Source organism: Oryctolagus cuniculus, chromosome 16 (assembly GCF_964237555.1).
Source record: "Oryctolagus cuniculus chromosome 16, mOryCun1.1, whole genome shotgun sequence".
NCBI classification, from domain to species: domain Eukaryota; kingdom Metazoa; phylum Chordata; class Mammalia; order Lagomorpha; family Leporidae; genus Oryctolagus; species Oryctolagus cuniculus.
This window is the reverse complement of record NC_091447.1, coordinates 40,832,487-40,860,441: the sequence shown is the minus strand read 5'-3', so window position 1 is coordinate 40,860,441 and position 27,955 is coordinate 40,832,487. Positions and strand designations below refer to the sequence as shown.

Genomic DNA, 27,955 nt, shown 5'->3' with positions numbered 1-27,955 from the left:
GCCAGCACTCTTCCTCATGCCCCTTCTTGGAGCTCTGTGGCAACAGGTGCCCACCCCACCCTTTGAGGTGCTATTTCCCGTAAATGGCCACAGCCCAACGATGGGGAGAGTGGAATCGTGCTGTTTTTCCCATTTGCTCACCCATTAGTTACCAATTTGGAAAAGTGCTTAATGAGTTTTAGGGTGTACTTTGTAATGGACTTCGAAGCATGAGTGCAGTCCTCCCCTACGAAGTGTGTACATGTTTAGCACATGCAGCAGCTCCTCCTCCGTCCTTTCTCATTGATGCTTCAGTTAGTGTGTGAGTCTGGACAGACTGTGATAGTAGCCTCGTCGGCCGCAGCCAGGTCACGGCTTCGCAAATTCAGGCTGTGCGTGTTTTCCTCCTCAGGCTCTTGGAATTACTTCATCTCAGGACCGCGCAGTAGTCAAAAAAAAACTCAAGGAAATGAAGATCTCTCTCGAGAAAGCTCGGAAGGCCCAAGAGAAAATGGAGAAGCAAAGGGAAAAGCTGAGGAGGAAAGAACAGGAACAAATGCAGAGGAAGTCCAAAAAGACAGAGAAGATGGCGTCGGCCGCCGCGGAGGGCGCGGGGGAGCAGTAGCGCGCCCTCCTGCAGGGGGCGCAAGGCGCGAGGAGAGCCCGCCCCTGCCTGCCCTGCTGGCCTCCCGAAGAAGAAGAAAGGCACGACCGGGTGGTGTTGCGCTAGGCAGATGGAGAACTGTGTGTTGCGTGACTGCATTGTCTGCAATAATAGAATGCACTCCCAATTTTAATCTACTGAAGTTATCCCTTGGCACGTTGGGTTTATCCACACACCAGAGATCTCATTTGTGAGAGAAGCAAGGTGGCCAATCTTTTCCTCACCAACATCTTGTGTTGTGTTGGGTGTGTTGTGCCCCCTTGGAGAACCAGCAGGACCCTGCCCCAGGAGAGCATGACACACCCTGCTCGTGCTAATGGAGTGAGTTTTCAGTACGCGGTCCCGAAACTGGTCAGGAGCTGATTCCACACAGCTGGGAGCTCCCTGTCGCGAGACCTAGGCTCAGAGCGAACTTCTAGGGCTGCAGAATCTACTTCAGCAGGTGGGACACATTCCCCCTCAGTGCTCTGGGTGTGGGGGCCGTGGGAAAGCCCCACTGCGGGGGGACATGGGTGCTCCGCCCCGCGATCACCCACTGAAGGGAAAGGCTCACCCACTCTTCTGTCTGCGGGAACCGGAGAGAAGGAGTTAGCTGTTGCTTAGCTCTAGAAGGAAGCAAAAGCCTTGCAGACGTGGGCCTGGGTACCCCTTGGAGTTCTGAGGGTAACATTTCTCCTCCAGATACAGCTGAACAAGGAAGAGAAACACAGACATTCATGCAGCAGTGGGGTATCGGGGTCTGCTGTTTACTTTGCTGCCGGCTGCGTGTTCGCTGTGTCAACAACACCAGCAAACACAGCACAGTTCCTTTTCCTCTCCCCAACAGATTGAACAGGAAATTGATTTTTAAGGAAACCAACATTTTCAGGTGTCGTCTCCTGGGGAGCGTTCCCCAACCTTCATCCTGCCTGTGACACAGTCGGGAACGCGTCCCTATTTTCTACTCAAGATTTCCCTAGTGGGCTCAGCTAGTGTTTTAACACATGTTCTCGTAAGAAAAGCAAAAACACCAGTTAAGGAAAACTTAGGTTTGAGTAACATGCTGCCCTGAGGTGATGTCTTCGAGCACAGAGAATATTCCTTGAAAGGAAAGCTGTCTGCCCCGTTTTAGAGGTGTTCTGAATGGCTTCGCCTCCACACTTTGCAGATTTTCATTTTTTTATTCGCGTGTGTTTATGGCGGTCCATAGGCGACACTTTAGTCGTGGGGGAACTTGTACTTATTTTAAAGCCAGTATTAAGGAGTCCAGTATTTCACCAAACTGAAGTGAGTGCGGGAGATTGGGGCAGGAGGAGGAGAAGGTAAACCCACCCTGGGAGATGGCAAGTGGGTTGGATTTGGTTGCTTGCTTTTGTTTTATGTTGTATGCTCATGGGTCTGGTTCTGTTGGCTGAGGTCATCTACTTTCTAAAGGACTGGTTTCATGATGAGGCTTGAGGCTGGGTGAGTGCTTGGCCGAGTATTTTGCTCCCTTTACCCTCCCGGCCCCTCCTCTGTTCCTGGCGGTATCTAAATCTCCGGGGGAAGTTTTGTGTTTGCAGAGCTTGGGGACAGTGTTGGAGCACCACAGATGTCAGAGAACTTAGGGGCCCTCTTGCCCACAGAGCCCCCATGTCATATTTTGAACATCGTGGCTTACTTCTTTCTTTCTTTTTATCTTATCTGAAAATCGAGTTCTGGGACTGTCTAAATAAGGAATTTATAATCCTGTACCCCCTGCCGCAGGCCTGCTTCCTGTTCAGTGGGAGTGGAGTCTGTTTTGTCATGGGTACAGATCATTCATTCATCCTCAGAAAAGCTGACATAAAGTCAGACTGTGTTTACCATGGTCAAAGTCACCACGGTGTTTTGCTCTCCATCACCATGTGGGGTCATGATAATGAAGCTGCCATACTGGATGCTCTGTTAACATCTGGAGACGTCTGGTGCTTTGCTATTTATTAATATCATGAGAAATGAGAAGCCACTATTAATGAACTATACAATTTGGAATGCTTTTCTAATACTAAAATACTACTAAATTATTAAAAATCTGCTTTGTAAATTTTTGCTCATCCTTGGGGGAAAAAAGTAGCCTGGCTCACACTGGAAGTTTCACCGCGTTCATTTCAAGGGTGGAAGTTGAGTTATGTTTACACTGGGTAATATTTTAAAATGGGTGTATATATTGAAGATGTCTATAAGTCTGTCTCTGCACATAATTTATGATCTATTATATTGCATTTTCTTACATGTCTTAAAAATATTATTCTTTGTTATAACTTTATTTGTACATTTTCAGTATTTAGATCAGTGTCCCAATGGACAATGTTATAAATCAAATTCTTATTCATCAAGTCATCTAGCTTGTATTCTAACTATCTTTAAGTTAAATTATAGTAATTTTAGGGCTAAATGAGCTATCTTAACATTACTACTTAAAACTGCTGAATGTGCAAAAGGAACCTGATTTCACTGATGGAAGGGTATGAAAAAAAAGTGAAGGCCCTCAGATCTTGTGAGCATTTTGTTTTCCTGTTATTTCGTTTCTTATTGACTGTAGCGCACGATGCCCATTTGAGGTTGCAATGTCTTGCGCAACTCCTGCTTTATTGCTCTGGCTTTTCACTGTCCATACAGTTTCACATAGAATCATTGCTTCATGAAACTTAAAGATTTTTGCTTTTTTTATTATCAAAAAAAATGAATAGAAAGGGAATATGTGGTCCTTAAGAGATATAGTCCCTACCTACAGTGACGAATGTCCCGAGGGGCCTCTCAGTGCGACTCTGGCAACAGGCAAGCGTGCCTGGGGCTTAGACAATGCTGTGCGGAGTGGGGGTGTGTGGTGGAGCCATGCTGCAGACAGCAGCGTATGCGCTGCATCTGGGTCAGGGTTCTCCACTGGAGGACTTTGGTTTTATAATCCATCACTTTGTTAAGGTAACTCAGAGTTTGTGAAACACTCTTCCCATTCTTTTCTTGCCTGAATGAGGAGTTTACCCCCAGAGTGTTCAGTACAGACAGAAACCTCATTTCTCCCATTCTAACTCTCGGATGAGGCCGCCTTGGGTTTCATGACAATGAGCCATGCTGTGCTGGCTGCCTTTAGCTGGGGCTGACATTGATTTCCCACCCCCAACATCACATACGCCTTGTTAACCCACAATAGTTCATGATTGCAGGCTGAGAGGTGCTGAAGCTTTCAACCGGCAAGAAAGGGGGCCATCTACATCATGAAACAAAAGTGACAAGAGGAAAAGCGAGGAACCAAATCCACCCTTGTCACTCCCCGTGACCCTGTAGTCATCCCTGGCCTGAAATCTTAAAATATCCCAGGCCCAAGCTACAAATTCATCACAGGTTATTTAATCTGGTATCTCAGCCTTTACAGTTTTTGTTGGACACAGAATTTTCACCTAGTTTCTTTGTACAATAGGATTAACATACGAAAAAACGACATCATAAAAGAGGTAAATGGGAACTTTCATTTATACAAATATTCTGATTCATTTATATGTGTTTCAAGTTACACAGACTAAGCGTCAAGAGGAGACCCAGTGCTTGAACAATACTGTTGATGAAGAATCTAAAGAGAGGTGCCCCAACAATTCTGAAAGGAAGAGCTACGCTATGTATATGTTGTAAGCCCCTCTTTACGCTGTGATATTTAAGAAGTACCAAGTTCCGTTTGAGTAACTAGAAGTAATCTCAACAGAACTGGAAACAAAGGGCACTTCACTTGTAGGGTCACTGTCACCTACTTCATGCTAAGGCCCAAAATGAAAAACCAAGTCTTTTACATCATTTTAAATTTGCCTTTGATCATAGATCTACCTATGTGCTATTCTAATAGAAACATAGTATTTCAGGATGAGGTCCAGAAAGAAAGAAAATGAGAAACTGTATTTTCCTATCAGAATTGTTTCCAATCTGATGGAATGAGGAGGAAGGTAAATTCTCTAAAGAAAGTGTCGAAGGGCGCTGGACATGAATCAGTGACTCTTTCCTGGAAACCAGGCTGAGTAGATGGGCAGATTTTATTTACAGTTGTATTGGGCATTTGAAGTCTCAGGAAATTTAGTTTTGGTCCAAAACACTGAGGGGAAAAAAAATAACACCAGATGAAGCACATTTTAATAACCTAAGGTAGCAGTATAGAGTAGGCCCAACTTCGAAGCCAGAGGGGAAAGGCAAAACCTGCAGAATCACATCTGCCCTGCAAAAAGAGAGCGAGAGAGTTCTCTTTATGGTCATCCGAGGGTCCTTGCTGGCTTGTACAGGAGTTGCTGGAGTGGTAGCCACACGCAGGTGTACTTATGTGGGCGTGTGGACCAAGAACAGCTTGTGAGCTACTTGCAGATCCTTAGAGTGGGGAGGGCACACCCACAACCTCCAAATCACTAGAGAGACAGCAGTGAGTCAGAGGTAAGGAGTGAGAGAACAACAGGTCACTTCTCCATAGTGTGCATGCCACTTGTGTAGATGTTCAGAACTACAGATGTGTGAACCTGTCTCCCACCGCACACACACACACATGCACACCACAGTCACCTGGCATAAAAGCATCTGCTTCTGGAACTTGGTAATGTCAGTTAGGACCCTGAGCTGCAATCACGGCCTTTTGCCACTTTTTGTGTTGTGTATACATTGAATGGCTCATAGATTTTAAGAGATTTTTTTAATGTAAGTATTTCTACTAAATGCACTTATCCTTCTACATGTTTATATATTTTGGTAAAATTGATTTATTAGATACTTGGTATTTTAGTAAGAGGAAGTTTCCTCAGCTGTTTTGTTAATGCTTTGATGCCAAGCTTGCACACTGCTGAGCAGGCACTCAGGAGACATTTGGGCAGCCTGTGGCATTTTCCACTGCAACCTGCAGTTTTCTTAGCTAAAAAGTGCACCGTGTGCTCTTGCACCTGTCTCACGCTTATTCTAAAATGACATCACTGGTAGCTGTGATGCTTGTCATCAACCACTGGCGCTCTGGTGGTGACATTGCCATCACATGACCATTTAGTTACTTCTCATGCCAAGTCATGGCATTTTGGTCATCACCAAAAATACGGCAAGTGGTTTTGAGTACGAATCTGTTGTTGGAAGGTGTACACTTCTGTTTCTTTCCACTATTTTATCTGTATACCCTGGTTTTCTGTTAAAGATTTAATCATCCATTCATTTGTGGTAGAACACTTAACCAAAAATAAGTTAACTAAAAAAGTGGAAACCAAAAGGCACTCCAGCTACACAACACCTTGCAACAATATCACATTTAGCTGATGCTCAGTGAAGTTCCTCAATCCACGTTTTCCTCATTATTATTTAATATCATAACTATTGCTTCTGTGTCTCTTAATAGTATTGCCATTCAACCACTAGTACACCTGCTATGTAATTCTGACAAAACTGGGCAGCTGAAAAACAGAAGAGAATAAATTCTGTTCCACTCTAAGAAATTGACGGATTTTCATCTTTCTTTGTGTATCATTAAGGGAAAGGAGCTGTTTGAAAATAATTTTAAGTCTGATAAGTGTGGATAGCATGTTACCTGGGACTTTTAATTTGTACATTTTGATGTCTGATCATTTGCATGGAAGAGACAATAGTGCCGCGTCTGAATTGTTCTCTTGTGCTTGGTTAATCTGTACCTCTCTAGATTGTTCTGTTTCAAATGACATTCCTTACTCTTTGGTTTTCAGAGGCATTCAAAGCAAAACTCTCACAGTGGTCTTTTGTTTTTTTTTGATCAACCTAAAAAATACCTGTGATTAAATTTTGATTTGTTAGTGTAAATAAACTTCTTGCCAATGAGTATTATTGTTGTTAGACAACGAATGCAATAAAAAGAGAAATACAAAGATCTGTCAATGTAATTTTTCCCTCCTCTTCCATTTTCACCTTCAACTAAAACAAGCCTCAACCTGGTAAACCTGCATTAACCATCAAAACATATCTGTCAATCAAGAGAAAAGTACACATTTTTCATGGAAATGAAACTAAAAATAAGTTTTAGCTCAGGTATTTTGTGCATTGGCAGCTAGAATTACATCTGAAAGTACAATTATGGAACTGGGCATAAAGTTACTGGAACCTCCCCTGGAAGCTGCCACACCCAACTTATCACATAGGAAAGGATCTGTGACTAATCCATTAAGCCTGTCCCAGCAAGGGGCTTGTTGAGAGAGAAGCAGCCTCATCTCAAACAGTGAAACTTCAGAAGATTTGGTTTTACCAAATGAAGGGTCTTATTGTCATATATCCCCCCCATGCACACACACACACCTGTGAGTAAATCTTTGACAATGCAAAAATTTAGATCTCGGCATCACAGAATAAATGAATTAAGCTATTTCCCCTTAGGATGTAATGTTATGAGATTTCTTTTTTATTTATTTGAAAGGCAGAGAGAGTGAGTGGTATCGCTCATCCATTGGTTCACTCCCCCAGATGGCCACCATAGCTAGGGTTGAAGGGTTGAGCCAGTCCAAAGCCAGGAGCCTGGAACTCAATCTGAGTTGGGACCCGACTACTGGAGCCATCACTTGCTGCCTCCCGAGGTGCGTGTTAGCAGGAAGCCAGAACGGAGAAAGGCAAGGGGACTTGGACCCCGGCCCTGCAGTACTGGATGCCGGCATCTCCAGTGGCAGGCAGCACATCCTCCCGCACCTGTCACTCAGCTTTCTTGCCAAGGTGCTGCCCTTTTTTTTTTTTTTTTTTTTTTTTTGACAGGCAGAGTGGACAGTGAGAGAGAGAAAGGACTTCCTTTTCCGTTGGTTCACCCCCTAATTGCCGCTGCGGCCGGCGCACCGTGCTGCTCCAAAGCCAGGAGCCAGGTGCTTCTCCTGGTCTCCCATGGGGTACAGGGCCCAAGCACTTGGGCCATCCTCCACTGCCTTCCCGGACCACAGCAGAGAGCTGGCCTGGAAGAGGGGCAACCGGGACAGAATCCGGTGCCCTGACCAGGCCTAGAACCCGGGGTGCCGACGCCGCAGGCGGAGGATTAGCCTAGTGAGCTACAGCGCCATCCAGCCCTCTGACTTGAATGCTTGCTATGACACATTGGATAGCTTTCTTTTGGGGACAGAATGTGCTTACTCTATCAAGAACAGAAATACAGAATATGGCCCATGAAAACCAAAACAAACAACAACAAAGACATCTCTACCACTACCTCAGCATCAGTATAGTCTTTGGCAAATGCTGCACGTTCTCTCCCATATGCACAAGTTAAAGCCCATCTATATGAATTTAGACTAAAGAGTGCTAGAGATTGGGGAGGGGAGGGGAGGGGGAGAAGTGGAGAGGGGGTTGGATAACGGGCACCGAAACACTGAGATGCTTCACTGGGGCACTGTGGTTCAGAGTAATGTATCAGATCCTGGATAAAGAACTGGGAGAGAGGAATTGGTAGCTGCCAGACATAAAGAAAAAAGATAAGGAAATAGAAATGTGAATTGCCCGATTTGACCAAGGTAAGCTGTACGCCCCATATACAAGTGCTGAAATATTACACTGTACCACGTAAAAATGTACAAGGAATCCACAATAACAAAAAATTAAAATATGGAGAGAGAAGGAGAGAAAACGAGTGAGTTTTGGGGGCACTTAGCTTAACCTGAGTCAATTATAGGTTTTATTCTGTATCCAACCATTTAACCAGGTCAAAGAGACTGAAATATACAATGCTTAGTTAGCAGTGCTGAGTCAACAGACACTTGGGATTTTCAGGGGTGACGACACTTCCAAGAATTCTACCTGCCATTGCTGCAGGACATTGAAAAGAGAATCAAGGAGAGCCGGGGTCATGCAGGTTAATGGGTACTGAGAACGCCTTACATAGAAGGGGACGGTGGATGCAAGTGTGAGGACGCCAGGGTGTCCAACCGCTCGGCTACAGAACCGAGCCTGGAGTGGAGAGCTCACCGCGCTGCACAGTCGGGGAGCTGGAGTCCCTGAGTGAGGACTGGGGTTCTGGCACCGTGATCCCATCCTGCTCCCCTGTTCTCTGCTGTAACAGCACATGCAAGGCAGAAATACACTCAGATAGTTTCAGGGAACAGCAGTGGTAGGGAATGTACTTTTTGGACGATAAACGGTTAACTTATTAAGGACTCAACAATTGACATGATAAATTTCACTATTTTAATGAAAAGGGGCTTTATTGGTAAAGTATCCCAAGACTGATTTGAATTCACGCTCAAAAAGCCCTACTCTTCATATCCACTCTAGGCTGCGATGCAGTTGATGTCAAATTTAGGGTTGTCCATCATCCCGCCGAGGGCACTGTGGCCCCAAGAATGTGGCCGGCAAGCAGTTGAAATCGTGGGTGCCAGTGTCCGCGGCACGGGTGCTAATTGGCCTGTGAGAGCTCACAGTAGAGAGCTTTGTGGAACACGGTGCCAACCAGCATTTTCCCTTTGTACACAGCGGCCACCGTGCTGCCCTGTAACACAGTGCCATTTTCTGCATAAGCCACTGTCACTTTGGGCTCTTTGGATAAAATGTCCTGGATTCGAAGCACCTATCAAAGCAATAACAGGTTAATATGACACTAAGTTTAGGTTCACACTAGGTCGCACACCACAACTTTCAGCATCAGGTCATTTCTCTGTAAGAAGCCATTTAGAGCAGTCATACTTTGTTCCAAAATTTTACATTTCAGACACCCATTTCCTCACTTGCAAACCAACAGGTTTTGATCATGCGATTGTTTGTTGGTTTGTTTGTTTCATTTATTGAAAGGCAGAGAAGTAGACAAAGGGAGATCCGATGTCCTTAGGTTCATTCCCCAAATGTCTACAAAATCCACCCAGTCTTGGTCAGCCTGAAGCCAGGAGCCAGGAACTCCGCTCCCAGCAGTCACAATGAGGAAGAGGAAGCTGGCAAGGAATGGGGTAGTGAAGTCCCAGGCTTCCGCTGGGTCACGTCCAACAGGCAGAGGCCAAGTTCCTCCCAGATGGCCTGCTCCACACACAGCTCCCTTCTCTCCTGGCTTCTGATAACCATTTCCTGCTCTCTTGCTGGCCCTGGAATTTGCATTATTCCCTTATACACTAGGAGTATCCTTTTACTCAAGTCTCTTCAAAGTACCATCTACGTCCTGCCTAGACTCTGACCAAAATATCCCCGTAAGTCCTTTCATTTCTAATCACTTAGATCATCTATACATGTGTCCCCCTTTATTTTTATATACAATTGAGAATTGTTTTTCATGAAAAAATAATAGCTGAGAAAAAATTATCACGGACACAACTAACTTTTCAAACTGACCTCTGATGCAGGAGGATTCTTTGGGTCATAGTAGAAGATTCGCATGCCATTGGGATGACAACCAACCCAAAGGTCCCCTGTCACAGGATCCACGGATATGTTGTCCACAAGAGTGTTAAAGTCGAGGGACTTGCAAGGTGCAAACAGGGAGAGAAGGAAAGGCAAAGTGAAAACAATGCAGCTACAGCCTTGTCGGTTTCTGGTTACCACACAGCAGTGTCCAGGGACCGGATTCAACAGCGCGAGGGAACTCCTCTGGCCTTCTGTCCGTGCCAGTATTTTGTTCGTTTCCAGAACAGATGGGGCAGGCAGAAGAGACGGAAAACCAGGGAATACTGGTAAAAGTTAGATGCAATCATTTGAACTAACATGTGTCCCTGAACCTAAAACTAGGAAAAGAAAGTTTTTTAAGTGCAGCATAAACCAGTTGCTTCTAAAACAGCATGCACAAATGATATTCTTACAAGCATTCCGAACACAAGCAGGAAACATACATTCATTTCTGATGAGAACCCAGATGAAATGTAGGCTCTTTAATGGCTAATGATAGGCTGTGCAGCCAGAGAAGAAATGACCACCTAGGGTCTAATCTTTGCCTTGGAGTTGAGAAAAAGTTTGTTCTTTAAGTTCCGCGATGTTATTCAACTCCCTGTTCTCCTGCTATTTATTCTCTCCATATAAATTGGAAGCGCAGGATGACTGCTCGGATTGCTGTTGCACCTTTACATCAGGATCGTAAATAATACCAACGATTCTTCATTCCACCATGCATCATCTTGGCTGCCTTCTACCGGAGAGAAATCCCATCTATTTGTTTACCTGTAGCTCTCACTGGAGAAACAATATCTCCCATGTACCTCAGAGTCCAGCGTGCGTTAGTGCCTGGAGACCCAGGAAGTTACTGGTGGTACTCACTGCAAAGGCCAGCGTGTGGGCACGCAGCCACTGCTGCCCCACGCACGCTACGCAGAGTGAGAGCTGTCCTCACACGTCCGCAGAGGGATTAGAGGGCTCGGGCAACATGGTGGGGCCTCATGCTCACCTTCCTGCACACCTGTCACGCCTTGCCTTGGCAGCAGGCCAGGTTAGGCAAAGGAGGCAGCTGAGCAAGCCAATGCCATTCAAAAGCTCCAGGATTGCCTCATCCCACTGCACCCCAAGCCCCCGTGTCCCCATGATGCTCTGACACATGGATTTCTGTGAGGGAAATGTGTGAATGAGGGCTCTGCTATTATCTTTGGAGGGGGTAGCCACTTGGTGAATTGCAAGGCAGATGAAAGCTAAGAAGAGAATCGGGCCCGGGGGAGTTGGGTGAGAAGGACGTGGAAACCCGGGGTCCCCCCCATTCAACATGAAGCTGCTGAACCCCTACCGTGCCCTCTGCATGCAGGTCGGCACCTGGAAAAGCAGTGTCCCCTGCAGACCTGGTTGGTGCCAAGCAGGAGCTTGGATGCCCAGCAGTGATCCATTCCCGGCCAGGAAATGAACTCTTGCCTTTCGAATAAGTGATTCCCAGCCGTGCTAGCACATTACAGCTTGTGTGGGACCACACGCATCTCACTCCCACTGAGCCAGCTGGGAAATTTTGCATTTTTTGCTCAAGAAAATTTAATCAATTATTCTCTTTGAAAAACTGTTTTCTGGGTTAATCTCTTGGTTTGTAGAGAACGGAGGCTCATGCTCACTGAAGTGTGAGTAACTCATTGCCTGAGTCTTAGAAACTCTTTTGGGAGTGTGGGGCACTATTTTTGTTGTGGTGAAATATACATGCAATTTTGTAACAACCATTTTTAAATACAATTACAATGTTGTGAAACTATCAACACAATATATTTCTAGAACTTATAACCATTCCAAACACAAATTCTGTACTCGTTCAACAACACACTCCCCATTCCTCTCTTCTCCTAGGCCCCTGAGAATCATCATTCCACTTTCTGTCTCTTTAAATTTGTCAAAGTACTTCATGTATGTGGAGTCACACCATATTTGTCCCCTTGCGTGTGGTTGATCTTGCTAAGTGTGACATTCTCAAGGGTCATCGATGTTGCAGACCTACCAGTACATCACTGCTTCCTGGGGATGAAGGGTAGTCCGTTGCATGGCTCTATCATGTTTGGCAGGAGATAAACCCATCCACACTCATCTCAAGTTTTACCATTAGACCCTGTAAATTCATCTAAATTGTTTACCTTCTAATGTATGAATTAACTGCTGTTAGTCAATATAATCCTTCAAATGAAAGACTAATCCTACTGAATAGTTATGATGGGAACCAGGCATGAGCTGTGACCGAAAGTGGGAGCCAGACGAGAAATCAGCCTTGGCTTAGATCTTGCCTTGGTGGGAACAGAGCCCTAGCCTTCTTTGTTGAATGTGCATTGAATCGATTTCTATGATAAAATTCCCTGACTTTCAATGTATGTAAGTATCTATTGTGATAACCACTGTTCGTTTGTAGTCCATCAGCCAGTATGAGTGTGTGAAATTCCATTTTACTTCAGCTGATACAAACATACCCCTTTTAAAAGTCAAACTGTGAGGTGCCGTGGCTCACTTGGTTCATCCTCCACCTGTGGCACCGGCATCCCATATGGGCGCCAGGTTCTAGTCCCGGTTGCTCCTCTTCCAGCCCAGCTCTCTGCTGTGGCCCGGGAAGGCAGTGGAGGATGGCCCTGCACCCACATGGGAGACCAGGGGGAAGCATCTGCCACCCATGGGGGAGACATGCATTGAATTCTGGGCTCCCAGCCTTGGCCTAGCCTTGTCTTGGCTGTTTCAGACATTTGGGGTATGGAACCAGAAGATGCCCCCCTCCTCTCTGATAAATTAATAAAAGTTAATATATATAAAAAGAAGTATATTACATATGATATATATTTAATATGTACAATATACATATTATATATATGGAGGCTGTTTATTTAGCTGTTCCATTAACATAGAAAAGGGGAAATGGAAGGACATGGAAGGACAGCAGGGAAAAAGACCCAGAAGGCCACTGCCAAGCTTAAGCATCACAAGGGCAGAGAGAACCTACGCCCCACAGGTGTGAGTGTGGTTCACTGTTCTCCAGCCTGCACTTGGGGAAAGTGAGCAACACACACCTAAGGATGCTGGTGGCTTTTAATAAAGGAGCGAAAAATTAGCTCTCACCCACTCCAATTAGACAACCCTGTTTTCTTCACTTTTAGTTTCACAACTCAGAATCTAATTATCACTCTGCAAACTTATAATGTTAATACATCTTACCTTCAATGGAGTTAAAGTCCAATTAGCGTGCTTTTCATACACATGGATCTTATGAGCCAGCAGTTCAGCTATATAGACATACCTTCAGAGAAGAGAGAGCTACATCAAAGTACTGGATATAATTGGAATTCAAAAGTCACAGTGGGGTTATAATAACTGCTAGGAAGAACTTTTGCTCAGGGATCGGGAATAGAGCCTATCTCAAAGCACACTAAATTCAGAAAAAACTCAATGAGTTTCCAATGCACAAGGGGGGTTACGGTCTGGAAAGTTATTTCTAAAGGGGGGAACCTGCTTGTTCCTAATCAGTGTCAATGGCAATCAGACCTAACACCAGCTCTTTCTTGCTAGAAGCAAAATGTATAACAGTGCTTCTTTCAGTTTGTTAATATAGCAGCAAACCCCAGGTTCTGCATTTCGGGGGATATGGAGTCTCGAAGGGAGGGTGCAGGAAAGTGCTGTGACAAGAGTTCCTTATTTTGATGAGAAGCAACAAGATGCTTGGCCAGGATTGACAGAAATCTTCCTCGCCTTCATGGCCCAAGTCTGGTCTGGACCCTGTGGATTCAGTACGCTGTGCAGACTTCAATGCTACACATCACAAAGTCCATAGCTCATGGCCATGGCTCATGGACTCAGCACTGTGCATTTCAGATCATGAAGAAAAATGACTGCTGGATTACCTTCTATGTTTAAAGACCAGGAAATGATATGAACCAGTGAGGATATCAATGTTGCTTTTTCTAGATGTTTATTAACAAGCCTCTGAAATTCTTGGTGATTCAAGATGAGAAAAGACAGCTGAATGGACATATAGATTTTGTGTATATACCAATGGTACCCAATGGGTGGGCCCCCATCCAATGCTAATATGTGAATTGTTTGTTGCAAAGCCAGTAAGAAATGATTGTACAAATCAACTAATCAGTAAGGACATTGCTTAGTTAAGTAAAGGACATACTTTCATCATGGTGAAACTTCCTTTTTTAAAAAAAGTTAGACATTTTATTTATTTGAAACAGAGAGAGAGACTACAGGCAGAAATGTCTCATCTACCAATTCTGCACCCCTCCCCCAACCCCAACCCCACTGCCAAATGCCTGCTATAGCCAAGGCAAGGGCAGTCCAGAGACAGAAGCTGAGAAACCAATCAGAGTCTCCTGCATGGAAGGCAGGGACTTGGTAAAGGAACAGTGCCTTGATTTACTCTTTGGCACAAGTTACTTGTCACAAACCAGCACTATTGATATGTATGCCTACACACTACTAATCCCACTATATGAGGGTACTTCAGAAAGCTTATGGGAAAATGGAATTAAAAGATAAATTTCTTTTGATGCAAATTTTGTCAAGTCCATGCATAGTTTTTCTCATAGTATCCGTTTTCCATGAACTTTTTGAAGTCTCCTCCTACATTCAAAATTCTTCCTTCCAAACAATGCTGGTTAGGAATAGTGAATGTTTGTCTCAGTTTTCTCTCTTGAAATTTATTATTTTTTTTCTGAAGAAAAAATACAGTGTGGCTTCACAAAATATAAGACTTTCATTTGATAAATCTTACTCATTAAAATATTAAGATATTTTACATTTCTCCTAATTCCATGAGATGTAGCATATTACTTAGAAAAAGATTATATTTTGAAGACATCTAATAAGACTCTGAGTAAATCCATTATGTTTCAAAGAGTGTACATACTTGCCGTCTGGTGAGATGTTGATTCCGTTAGCAAAATCAAATCCTTCTGCCACTACTCGAACATCATTGGGACTATAATAAGTAACAAATGACCACGCTAATCCCAAATGCATTTCCCAGGATTTTAAGTAAGGGTCAATAAAATAGTGATCATTGGTAGCATAAAAGTGTTCAGGTCCCACAGCGACAATGTCATTCACACTGCAATTAAAACAGAAACACACAAACATATTAGAGGTGAAGGGATTGTACACTGGGATTATGACTTGGCACTCATTAATGTCCATTCCCAAAATCAGCTTATGGGATGGAGCCTTCACACTGTTGGGATAATACAGAATTCATATGAAATCATTCTTATGCCAGCCTCAAAAATAATAAATGCTCTAAGAAATTCTAAAGGAGTGATCACAGCATTGTAACACAAAAACCCTATTAGCTCTATCTTAAAAATAGTGTTCTGGAATGTGTGTGTATGTGTGTGTGTGTGTGCAGATGTACTATAGTCTGTAGATGTGAAATTAGACCAGGAATCATTATCAGGGTAAAATGTAGCTGTGCTCATATAGCACTGACTCCCAAGAGTCCCTGACTTCATAAAGCAGTAGGAAAAAATAAATCACTGACCTGTCAGCCTGGAGACTTGCATTTTAGTTAAAACTGTGCTACTAGGAGCTGTGTGTTGTAGGCAAAACCAATCCTTGCACATGCCATGGTCTCAGTTTCCCTAACTCTAAGAAAAGAATGATGTAGACTGGCCCATCTTTCAGCCTCAAAGTTTCATGGCTCCAAACTGGATAAAACGTCTGTGAACAGGAATGCTCAGAAACTGGATGCCAGGGTTTTTGTTCTCTCTGATTAGGATTCTCTGGCTGCTACTGGACATGTAACACATCTGAGTCTATTCTTCTGCTTTAATAGGTGCAATTGCAAACACATAAGGAGTCCTCCTGTGCTGATTGAGGTGACGAGTGTTCCCCAGGGCTGTGATCTGGGAGAACAGGATGCCATCTACTGTGGAGGACGAATGGCCAGCCCACCAGCTCTGGGCTCCTGGGCAAGCTAAGCAACACACAGCCCCTCCGTCTTCTCATCTGTAAAGACAGGTTAAATGATTTCCCAGAGTCCTACAGCTCATTAAGAGAAGAATCTGAATTTGTGGAGTTACGGGGGGAATTACAATGAGACGATGTCTGTTGTGTGTTTTGCAGGGAGCCTGGCATTCAATAAATCCTCCACCAATGGTAGCCACTATCCCTACCTGGAAATAAAAAGGTTTAGGAATTTAGGATTGGTCTGAACAAGCTCCAGACATAATTCTGTAAGCTGGTTTTACTCCTGCTTTGTTAAAAGTAATTTGCTGAAATTCATGTGGCTTATGATGATTTGCTTATTTCTCATCTACAGGAACATAGTAGAAAGGTTTAGAGCAACCGCTTTGAAAACCAGTGACACTGCCTGCTATCGGCAGGGGCTGTAGCATGCTGCTATAACTTACAAGCCTGGGTCAAAAAGAACATGAAATAATTCATGAAAAGGCCCTGTGTCATGCCTGGCATATATTAAACAACCAAAAATAGTAGCTGTGCTATTATTAAAAATAACATTCTTAACTTATAATAATAGATTTAGTACTTGGAATATTAATGCCAGAAACAACAATAAACACAAAGCTACACCTCAGTCCTTGGGTTCTGAAGGCAGAATTCCAGGTAACTGTGGCTCTCTGGTTATTTTCAGTTTGGCTAGGCACTGCCAAAGACCAATACTTTTACAAATGGCTCAGAAAAAAAAAAAATCACACCCCAGGAAACTAGACAAACCTGAGATTTCCAAGATTAAATAGTGAAACAAAATAAATTTTCATTATTTTCATAGCTCTGGTGGCTCAGGATTCAAGCTATCAAGATTAAAATCCCTTCTGCACCATTTAATGATAGTGTCACACAGAGTAACTTAAGAAATATTGCAGGCCTCGGTTATTTTTTCTAAATTCACAATAGGTGTAATAATAAAACCTAATTTAGAATGTATTTCTATACAGTCAATAAAATAGCTTGTTTAAATTGGTTAGTGTAGCATCTCACTTGTATCTAAAGCTTGTGAAGTTGTTTCACCATTGTTACCATGAGCACAGCTTCTCAGTTCCATGTATTATTCCCCACATTAGCTCTGGCCTTCTTCACATTATCCAATCATTCATGACTTCATTCTCTCCCCCAAAGTATATTTGTTGAATGAATGCATGAATATGTTCTTCCACCAAAAGACTTCCAGGCTTGTGGAAAAAACTACTCGGCCACTAAACAGTGGCTTGGCCTTTATCCAGTAACTCAATTTCTCTCCCATCTCAGTTTCCTAGTCTTCAAAACCACCAGGTAAGAAAGGTGAGGAGGGGCCGGCGCTGTGGCACAGTGAGTTAAAGCCCTGGCCTGCAGTGCTAGCATCCCAGATGGGCGCCGGTTCAAGTCCCAGCTGCTCCACTTCCGATCCAGCTCTTTGCTATGGCCTGGGAAAGCCGTAGAAGATGGCCCAAGTCCTTGGGCCCCTGCGTCCATATGGGAGATCTTGAAGAAGCTCCTGGCTCCTGGCCTGGGATCAGCTCAGCTCCAGCCACTGCAGTCATTTGGGGAGTGAGCCGGCAATGGAAGACCTCTCTCTCTGGCTCTACCTCTCTCTGTAACCCTAGCACTTTGCCAGGCACCTGCAGATGTGCAGTAGAGATTCACCAATAACGAGGCAGTCAAATGCTGCATATAAATGACACAAATAGAGGTTGGGATTCTAGAAAATCAGAATAATCAAGAGGTAAAAAATGTTTTGGAAGATAACGTCAGGTTTCAGTCCTAAATTCCTAACTGGTCTCGTAAAGCACATATTCACCAGACAAGTCAGGAAGTTGTGTGTTGGGGATACTTGTCTGTACTCTTGCCCCCGTATGTTATATTGTTAAGGAGCCTAAGATGAGTGAAGTGTTACTTTAGATGTGCTATTATGTAAATGCTGTACAGCCAAACAGCAGTACAGGCAGCACAGACAGGTCCCAGATGGGGGTCTTCTCTTAAATATTCATCTCCAACTCACATAAACATCTGACATGCTCTGCTTTATAATATAAACAGAAATAAATCAACTCAAGCTGTAGAATCTGTCTATGAAGGTTTGTTTGGGTTTGAAACAGGAGCAGAATTTTTTTCTTGGCGAAAGCTCGAACAGAGATCCTGAGGTCAGGAGCCAGCAGCCAGCAGCCATCCTGGGAAATGAGGAAGAAAATGGGACTTCTTCGGGAGGACTGGAGGCCTTAAAGGTTCTGCCCAAGAACATTTGGAGGAGTCTGTGGTCACAGAAAGGAGAGCCGAACCAAAAGGCCAACCCGTAAGTGGGTTAACCACCAACTACTGTTAAAGAAAAATAGAAGCCGCATTGCAGTACCTAGGCAGAAGCTTGTGTCTGATGGTTTTCAGATGCAAAAGTGATTTTTCTTTTTCTTGGAATTTAAACAACTCCACTGTGGACTTTGAATCTGGATGGTTCACCACCATCAGGTAGACGATATTATCTGAAAGGAGATTAAAAACAAAAGATCGAAATGTTCACTGTGCTCGCAGCTGTCAGCTCTGCTCCAAAAAGCAATTTCAACTCCCCTCCAACTAGTACTTAGGATGTCAGGCAGATGGAATATTTTCATCTCCTTGTAGAGAGAAGCATTTGTGATTACTCCAAAGAAAAGTGGCTGAAAGAGGAACCAGTGACAGTCGCTAGAAACTCAAAACTCCACAGGGAGAAAAAAAATCCCTGACTTAAGATGAGCCCCACTGACAATACCATTCCAAGGAGCGAGTTACGCTTTCTCGTTCAAATGGTCTTTGCGAGATGCAGAGTTGCGATAAAAGGGATAAAAAAGTGCAGAAACTGCTAATACAAGATGTGTTCAGGTATCATTGACACAGTGTGAGTTGACAAGTAACATGAAGAGTTTCTGGGAGACAGGAACAAGCAGAAGCAGCTTCTTGGAGTCAAGGTGTCTTTGGGACACAAAGGAGACCAGTTTCGCCTTCAGGAAGGCGTGAACCAAGTTGGCTAAACTCAGAGCATGCTCTCTGCTTAAGAAGCAGTAAAACTTTAGAAACCTCTGACATGGTCAAGTTGGTGTTTGAAGGGGGAAAAAAAAGTGCAAGGTGTAGCAGCTTGAAGCGAAGCAATTTGAACAGAGAACCAGCTGAGATGCTTCATGAACCCAGTCAACAAACAGGTGTTCAATTTCTTTGAGTTGGTGTTCAAATGCTGCAAAGGAAAATAAAATTGCGTGAATGGATAGAGAGGCATGGGGTGTTTTCTTCGTGGGGTCAACAATGAAACACGAGAGCAAATCCTGTGGATTTCTAGGGAAAGAGCATTCCAAGCGGAGGGAATATAGTATACAAAAGGCCTGGGGCAGCAGCTCCACACACATTCACTTAACGGGAAAGCTGGAGCTGGAGCTGGAGCTGAAAGAAAGCAAGAGAGGGAGAGTGGGAGCGTAAGCCATAGAAGTAGGGAGCAGGCATCAGTCTTGCTAAGGCTTAGGGTACAGACCAAGGGTGTATCTACGAGTTAAGTGCCCAGAAGGAACCCCAACCTGAGGCTACAGCAGTCATGCAGGCAGGTGGAGAGAGAGGCCTGGGCCAGAGCATGGCTCTGACAGAGACAGGAAGGGACTTGGACAGAAAGTGAGGGCTAAGGCGTGAGGGAGGCAGAAACCAACCACCAGGGCTGATAACAACCTGGTTTCATATCTTGTACAGCAGATTCTCTCTCTCTCTCTCTCTTTTTTTTTTTTTATATATATAGGCAGAGTGGACAGTGAGAGAGGGAGATAGAGAGAAAGGCTTCCTTTGCTGTTGGTTCACCCTCCAATGGCCGCCAAGGCCGGCGCGCTGCGGCCGGCGCACTGCGCTGATCCGAAGGCAGGAGCCAGGTGCTTCTCCTGGTCTCCCATGGGGTGCAGGGCCCAAGTACCTGGGCCATCCTCCACTGCACTCCCTGGCCACAGCAGAGAGCTGGCCTGGAAGAGGGGCAACCGGGACAGAATCCGGCACCCCGACCGGGACTAGAACCCGGTGTGCTGACGTCGCAAGGCGGAGGATTAGCCTGGTGAGCTGTGGCGCCGGCCAAGCAGATTCTCTTAATCTGCAGTCTATCCCAAGGAAATAGTCACAGAAGATGCGTGCATAAGGATGTTCATTTTGGCCTTGTTTGCAATGAGCTTAAAGATGGGGAGAACCTAATATCCACTAGCAGATGAACACACAACTGATTCGCGAGTACCCCACACGGCAGCTCTGAGCGCACTGCCATAAAAGATAACCCCTGATGCAGTACTCGTTGCAAAGGAGATGGACAGAGGTACTTTGTGTAATACTCTCCCCACTTTTATTTTTGAAAGTATATACCAAACACTATGCTTTTTACACTTAAAAATATTTTAAAAATAAAATGTAATGCTAACCTATGAGTGAATGAGTGGCAAGGCCACTGAAGAGAATGTACAAGGAGGCTTCACAAAGTTGGTGGGAAAATGGAATTAAAACATAAATTTAGGGGCTGGCACTGTGGCTAAGCCTTCACCTGTGGCATCCCATATGGGCACCAGTTCGTATCCCAGCTGCTCCTCTTCTGATCTAACTCTCTGCTTTTGGCTTGGGACAGCAGTAGAAGATGGCTCAAGTCTTTGGGCCCCTGCACCCATGTAGGAGACCTGGAAGAAACTCCTGGCTCCTGGCTTCGGATCAACCCAGTCCCGGCCATTGCAACCATTTGGGGAGTGAACCATTGGATGGAAGACCTTTCTGTCTGTTTCTCCCTCTGTGTCTGTAACTCTACCTCTCAAATAAATAAGTAAAATCTTAAATGTGTGTGTGTGTGTGTTTATTTTGGTGCAAAAGATTCAAAGACCATGTGTAGTTTTTTTAATAATAGACCTTTTCTGGCTGGCACCGCAGCTCACTAGCCTAATCCTCCGCCTGCGGCGCCGGCACCCCGGGTTCTAGTCCTGGTTGGGGCGCCGGTTCTGTCTTGGTTGCTCCTCTTCCAGTCCAGCTCTCTGCTGTGGCCTGGGAAGGCAGTGGAGGATGGCCCAAGTGCTTGAGCCCTGCGCCCGCATGGAAGACCAGGAGGAAGCACCTGGCTCCTGGCTTTGGATCGGCACAGTGCACTGGCAGTGGTGGCCATTTGGGGGGTGAACCAGCAGAAGGAAGACCTTTCTCTCTGTCTCTCTCTCTCACTGTCTAACTCTGTCAAAAAAATAATATATATATATATATATATATATACCTTTTCCATGAACTTTTTGAAAACTCATCGTGTGTGTGTGTGTGTCTGTGTGTGTGTGTGTAAGGAAGCTGTATAGCAAAGAGGTGGAGAAGAGAATAGAAAATGACGGAAAATGATTTCTGACATTTGGAGTTTAAGGTGCTACAGGAGAGGAACTCAAACAGAAGGCTTGCAGTAAAGGAGTTAAAGAGTTGAAGAAAATAATACCTGTATTTAGAGATACTCTAGGAAGCAGGCACAGTGACACTTGTTTAAAATTTCTGAAATAGAGAAATAAAGAGGAGCTACAAGATGGAACCTCTGGGCCATGTCAGAGAACCGGCAATGATGACAAAGCGAGGAGCAGGGGAGTAAAGCTGAGGTCGGATCAGAACCAGGGTACGTCGGGGCACTGGAATATTGGGCGGGAGAAGTTTTCTCAAAGAAAGTGGTCGATAGTATAAAGTGATGTGGCGGGAGGGAGGGAGGGAGGAGAGGAAAGAAAGAGACAGAGGAGTTTCGCAGTAAGGAACCACTGATGACTTCCAGGGTAGCAAGTTTAGCCACCCACAATGGGAAAGTCGGGAAGGAGGGCTGAATGAGGGCTCCTCTGATGAGGAAGGGGAAGCAAGGAGTATACACACTGTTCGCAACCCTGGCCTTACACTTTTATCACCTGGACGACCTTTGACAGGTGCTACTGTCCAGGCCTCCCTAGGATCCACTGAGTCACAGAATCTTTGAGTCGGAGGCCTGGTCTTTCAGAAACACTCCAGATGCTTCTGTGTGCACCGGGGTTGAGATCCTAGGCAATGACAGTGAATAGGGAGGAGGAGATGGGATGAGGCCCTAAGGGATGAGGGCAACAAGTCAGGCATGGAAATGTGGAGGAGCACTGTGAACCCCGAGCAGAGGAACCACGCGCGGGAAGCCACCGAAGGTGACAGGGCCGAAGGAGAGCAGCCCTGTGCCTCGCTGCCGCCAGACCCAGAGCTGCAGATGCCCAAGGTTAGAAAAGCCTGCTCCCAAGAATGTCCACATCTTTAACATCGTCTAAAATGCAAATCCCGTAACGGTTGGGAGTACGCATTGTTATCACAGTGGTTTCAGGGATAATGTGAAGGCTGGCATTTTACAAAACTGAGTGTCAATATTTTAGCATCTTCCAGCATTTAAGTAGTTTTAATATTGTATTTAATTAGAATGAGGGTAGATTTAATACCTAGAATAAGAGCGTTCGTGATAATTATGTTTTCATTAGCTGAGACAAAATATTCATTCATTGGAATGTTGTATTTATTTTAAATTTGATTTATGTATTCATTCATTTGAGACAGAGAGAAAGAAACAAAGAAAGAAAAAGAATTCAAGATCCTGTCTGTTGGTTCATTCTTCAAATTCCAGGATCTGGAGGCTCAATCTGGGTCTCCTACACTTGACCCCTCACCAGCTACCTTCCAGGGTGCACACTAGCAGGAAGCTAGAGCCAGGACTCAAACCTAGCCATTCTGATAGGGGGTGCAGGTGTTTCGACCACTAGACCAAACACCCGCCACTGTATTTTCAAATTTTAAAAAAATAAACAGCAAATGGAGCTGCTATTAGGCCTAGTGGCTAAGAAGCGTGTTAGAATGCCCACATCCCACATTAGAAGAACTGGCTTCAACTCCTGGCACTGGCACTTGATTCTGGCATCCTGCTGATGTAGCTCCTGGGAGGCAGTGGTGAGAGCTCAAGGAGCTGGGGTCCTGCCATGCACCAGAGAGACCTGGATTGAGTTTCTCCTTCTGGCTCCAGCTCAGCCCATTTCCAACTGTTATGGGCATTTGGGGAGTTAATCTGCAAATGAGAGCTCTCTCGGTCTCTCTGCCTCTTACATAAATAATATCAACACAAAGGTGGAAAAAACCAGTAAATATTGTTACCTTCATCTGTGAATGTGCTAATCCCATGAGGGTTAAATGAAGATAAATCAAATGTACTTCCAGTAATGCCCAGTTCCAACACTACTGGGTCTTCCTCATTCAGGTCCATTAGAAGTATCTTTCCAGACTTATCAGGGTCAAAGCTCATTATTCCAGGATATTTTAATCCCTTAGAAAACATGAAGGAGAGAAAGCAGCCCCGTTATAAAGACTTCCAATGCTGATGGAGCAGTGGACGGGACACAAGTTCACACCATCTGCCCCAGGTCACAAGGTGCCAGGGCCACTTGTGTATCCTCTTACCTGGCATGTGCTGTAGACCCACAGAGACCCTAAAAACTACATGCTCTCCACAGCCACCCCCACAAACCCTCCCATCACCCAAAGCAAAGTCACAGGTACCACACCACAGTTTCCAGCCCACAAGAACGTGGTAGGACTGCCCAGTTTAACTGAAGGTGGGCACTGATGTACAGAAGCCCTCAACTGGAAAATACTCTAGGACACAACAGGTGCAGCACTCACGGAGCTGATGAAAGCCAGTCCATTGGGCAGTATTTCCAAGTCTTCAGAACCATTGTCTGGAATAAAAACGTACAACCATTGAATATTACTGCATGGAGCTGAGAGCCCATGTCTCCATCACTCATTTGAAAACAGGGCTACATATTAGCTCTTCTTTGACAGGTTAGAATAATTCATTCTTTCATTTATTATTCAAATTGGTGAAGTGATTACATAGAAATGTAAAAGATTCTGATAAACAGCTTTGTTACAAATTGATGGACTAGAACCTTTTCTTCAGAATCTGAAATCACTTACATAAACTCAGATATCCACAAAATGTACAAAAGGTAGGATTATTTGGAAGTAGATTGCTGTCTTTCTAAAGATACAGAGTTAACTAAACTACAAACATATATTGATATTACATAGTTCCAAATCAATTAAACTCTTTGAAAACCATATCAGAAGTAGGAATGTATTTTAAATGCTGAAGTTAACAGGAGGATACATTTCAGATGATCAAGGACTTACATTTACTGGTGCTAATTATAAATCTCAGTAAAATATCATTGTCTTCAAGTTATACTATATCTTCCAGTTTATATATATCTTCAAGTTTATACTATAAAGTACATGAAGATTTTGACTTTCAATTAATCTAGAGATAAATGAAATATGTGATTTTGTGTTTATACTCAGTGGAAATGTCTTTTTTTAAAGTATACAGTGATATTTGACATCAATATATTATTTATTCTAGAAAAAGTAATACAAAGTAGCCAAGTTCACTGATAGTAACTAAATAGGTCTTCTAGTCTACCATTCTGAGCCTTAGTCAAGGGAGATAAAAAAATTTAAGAAAACAAAAATAAGACCACCAAATGCAACAAAAGCATGGATTTCAAACACATTGTCCTCAAATAACAAAGCCCCTTGGTTAAACCAGACAGGGACTTGAGCCTGGAACACTCCATGGGCTGTCTACCAGTTGCTAGTCCCCTGCTTTTTCATCTTTGCTGAGAGTAGATCCAAGAGTTACTTTCCCAGCTTCCTTTGCTGCTACGGCACCAACCTGCCCTTCAGCTCTGCCTAATGAGATCTAAGGAGAAATTTGTAGGGAGTTTCTGGAGAAATTTCTTCCTCTCCAATTTTAATAAGAGATGCATGCAGAGAAACTGTGTGGTAATTGCAAAGCCCTGTGAAAGTTCTTTCTTTTCTCTTTTTAAAGTATTTTTCACTCACTGCTTCATGTTTGTTCCTCTTTCTTCCCTTTCCTGCCTAACCTCAGGTTAGAGTCCCATGAAACCAAGCATGCTTCTGACCATGACTTTTGGTCTACTGATCAAACAAAAACAATCAAAATTGCCAATACCTAGGCAAAAACATTGCTGAAATCAAAAGTCAAACAACATGGAATTTATAATTAACTACTGGCTTAATCATCTACACCTGGTTCAAAGTTCTATTTTTGAACAGAATTAAATGCATACATGAATTCAATAGAGAACTAATACTGATAGTTCAAGAGAGACACTTTCTCCACTCACATACGTACCAATCCCTTTAACTAAATTACAGTTAGGAAGTTCCACTGGAGTTACTTCACGGTGAACATTAAATCGTGTTCTAGAAGAAAGGAAGAAATAAAACACACATAAAACTCTTCAGAAATTAGAATTCAATCACAAGGGTGAGTAGCCCACAAAGTTCTCCTTTACTGTTTTGCCTTGGTTTCAACCCAAGTTAGTGGCTCCTGGCATGTGCAATTCTCTCAAGGCCAGAGCAAGACAAGTAGTGTCCTCTGGGCACAACAGTCGGTGTTTGTGTAGCAGAGGCGGTCAGACACACACAAGAGACCCCTACTGTCCTGTCCAGGGCTCTGTGCACCTTGACAGAAAGTGTTCTATCAGTGATGTGAGAAGTTCTGTGTGGAAAGTTGGATTGAAAGGCGTCCTGCTTCAAGTTGATTCCATGGTTGGGTAAGGGCTGCTGACAAATGGGCCTTCATTCGTCTGCCCAGTCGGCCTCCCCAGCCTGAACTGGGCATTTGCTTTCAGATGTAGTGCCTGAAAAATGCAGGTGTGTTTAAAGGATTTGTAGCTTCAGAAAATCATACCCTGTGGTAGCTAATTTGTAAAGTATATTACAAAATCCTTAATGTATATGAGTGAAATTCACATCTTGGGATTTGATTACTGTTTTTAGCCCTTGTCTATATTCCTGTAGAACAGTGGTCTTTCTACTTTTTGCTTCTTGAACTCTTTATTTAGTGGAGGATTAAGCATGTGTCATAAAGTAAATTAGAAATATTTTAGTGCAAAAATTGAAGGAAAAAAGGAAGGAACGAGCTGAGAGAAGGGAGGGAGGGAAGTATCATTATTTTCTTAGAATTATATCTATTAACTACATGGAGTCTGTTCTGTTTATATAAATAAAAGGGAGTGTATTTAGTGGGTACACCCTTTAGCTAATATTAAAGTTTTCATACTAATTTGTTTTCTCTTAGAGACATTCTGGTTTTATAATAAACATTTTTTAAAAAATATAAGACCATATAACTATGTAAATACAAGAGAAAAACAGTTTTTTTTTTTAAAAAGAGAATCATCTTTTCATTTCTATTTCATTTACTTAATGCTCTAAATTGAGTTAGTGAATATTTGAGTAGGAACTCAAAGGACGGACAAAATGTGCAGGATGAAGGTTGAAACCAAGGAGATTACAAGAGGAGCACAGAAGAGAGTGAGAAAACACTTGTGAAAAATGCCAGCAATCACAACACTCCCTTTTCCACATAGCAAGAATAAGCGTGCTGAGGCTGGTGTTGTGGCCCAGCGGATAACGCCTCTGCCTGCAAAACCAACATCCCATGTGGGCGCCAGTTTGAATCCTTAGATGCTCTGCTTCCAATCTACTCCTAGCTAAGGCGCCCGGGAAAGCAGTAAAGATGGCCCCAGTGCTTGAGCCCCTGCACCCACGTGGGAGACCTGGATGAAGCTCCTGGCTCCTGGCTTCAGCCTGTCCCAGTCCCAGCTGTTGCAGCCATTTGGGGAATGAACCAGCAGATGAACATTTCTCTCCCTCTCTCCCTCTCTCTGTGTAACTCTGACTTGCAAATAAATAAATCAATTTTAAAAAAAGAAAGAAAAGAGGGGCCAACACTGTGGTATAGTGGGCAGTGTAGTGTAGTGCTGCCTGCAGTGCCAGCATCCCATATGGCTGCCAGTTTGGGCCTGGGCTGCTCCACTTCCAATCCAGCTCTCTGCTGTGGCCTAGAAAAGCAGTAAAGATGGCCCAAGTCCTTGAGCCCCTGCACCCATGTGGGAAACCCCGAAGAAGCTCCTGACTCCTGACTTTGGATTGACACAGCTCTGGCCATTGTGGCCAATTTGGGGAGTGAAACAGCTGATGGAAGACTCTCTCTCTCTCTCTCTCTCTCTCTCTCTCTCTCTCTCTCTCCGGCCATTGTGGCCAATTTGGGGAGTGAAACAGCTGAAGGAAGACCTCTCTCTCTCTCTCTCTCTCTCTCTCTCTGCCTCTCCTTCTCTCTCTGTGTAACTCCATCAAATAAATAAATAAATAAATATATATATATATAAAAACCAGAATAAATGTGCTTCCTGACTCTCAGGGTTCATTAATCAGGATGGGTTAATGCAGGACAGTAGGCCTTTTTTGCCCCTATTCTAATTCATACTTCTCTCTCCTGGAAGGTGACCTCTCATCTGGACAAGATAGAATAATCACAATACAGGGAGCCCAGTGAGGGCAGTGAGGCACTGAATCTACACCCTCTTGTTTGGGTTCCAGTTTGGAGCCCAAACAAGTCATATGTCAACAGAGTAATCATTGTGATTATCAAGTACTGTACACAACTCTTCCTATCTTCAAACACCTTCCCTTTCTTACAAATGACAAAGATGAAATGACTGAGCTGGGATTGGGACTCAAGTATGAATACAAAGCTCACATACAGTCTCCTAACCAGGAAATTCATAGTGCTGAAAAGTTGCAGGAAACACCTCAAGACTCACCTGCATTATTCTCAAATTACCATAAAATATCTCGCCAAGGCCTTAAGCCCAAATGCTCCAGGTCTACGAGATAAGGTTTAATGCCTGGGAGATGTTCCTGACTCACAAGCTTCTGAACTCTGTCCAAGAACACCACCTTTGCTGGGAACTATTCTGTGAGAAAGTCTTTTCAAAGGAAATGAAGAATCTTTAGTTGTGCAGTAAGAAAAGCATTCTGGAGGACATTTGGCATAGACACTGAGTTGCCAGTTGAGACTCCTGCATCCCATAATGCAGCTTCGGGGTTGAGCTCCAGTTTGTCTACTTCCAATCCAGTTTCCTGCTAACGGGCACCCTGGGAGATAGCAGATGG

At 43.9% G+C, this 27,955-nt stretch overlaps 2 protein-coding genes across 19 annotated transcripts in view; one reads left to right on the top strand and one right to left on the bottom strand.

The window, feature by feature from the left end:
* Window positions 1–6,486, top strand: part of PPP1R9A (protein phosphatase 1 regulatory subunit 9A) — a 320,664-nt gene extending 314,178 nt beyond the window's left edge. For 17 of the 18 annotated variants that reach the window (XM_070059813.1, XM_051852968.2, XM_051852981.2 and 14 more), the window contains one exon: window positions 392–6,486. In XM_070059813.1, coding sequence (XP_069915914.1) covers window positions 392–604 — 213 coding nt within the window. In that variant the 3' untranslated portion in view covers window positions 605–6,486. The remainder of the gene's footprint in view (window positions 1–391) is intronic. The other variant, XR_007922245.2, reaches the window with a different exon arrangement.
* Window positions 6,487–8,815: 2,329 nt separating this feature from the next.
* The window catches only part of PON1 (paraoxonase 1), a 23,583-nt gene continuing 4,443 nt past the window's right edge, over window positions 8,816–27,955 (bottom strand). The window contains 8 exon segments of the mRNA NM_001082297.1: window positions 8,816–9,149; window positions 9,899–10,027; window positions 13,151–13,232; window positions 14,847–15,047; window positions 18,279–18,405; window positions 23,063–23,231; window positions 23,588–23,643; window positions 25,125–25,195. Of these exon segments, the coding sequence (NP_001075766.1) occupies window positions 8,979–9,149; window positions 9,899–10,027; window positions 13,151–13,232; window positions 14,847–15,047; window positions 18,279–18,405; window positions 23,063–23,231; window positions 23,588–23,643; window positions 25,125–25,195 (1,006 nt within the window). The 3' untranslated portion in view covers window positions 8,816–8,978.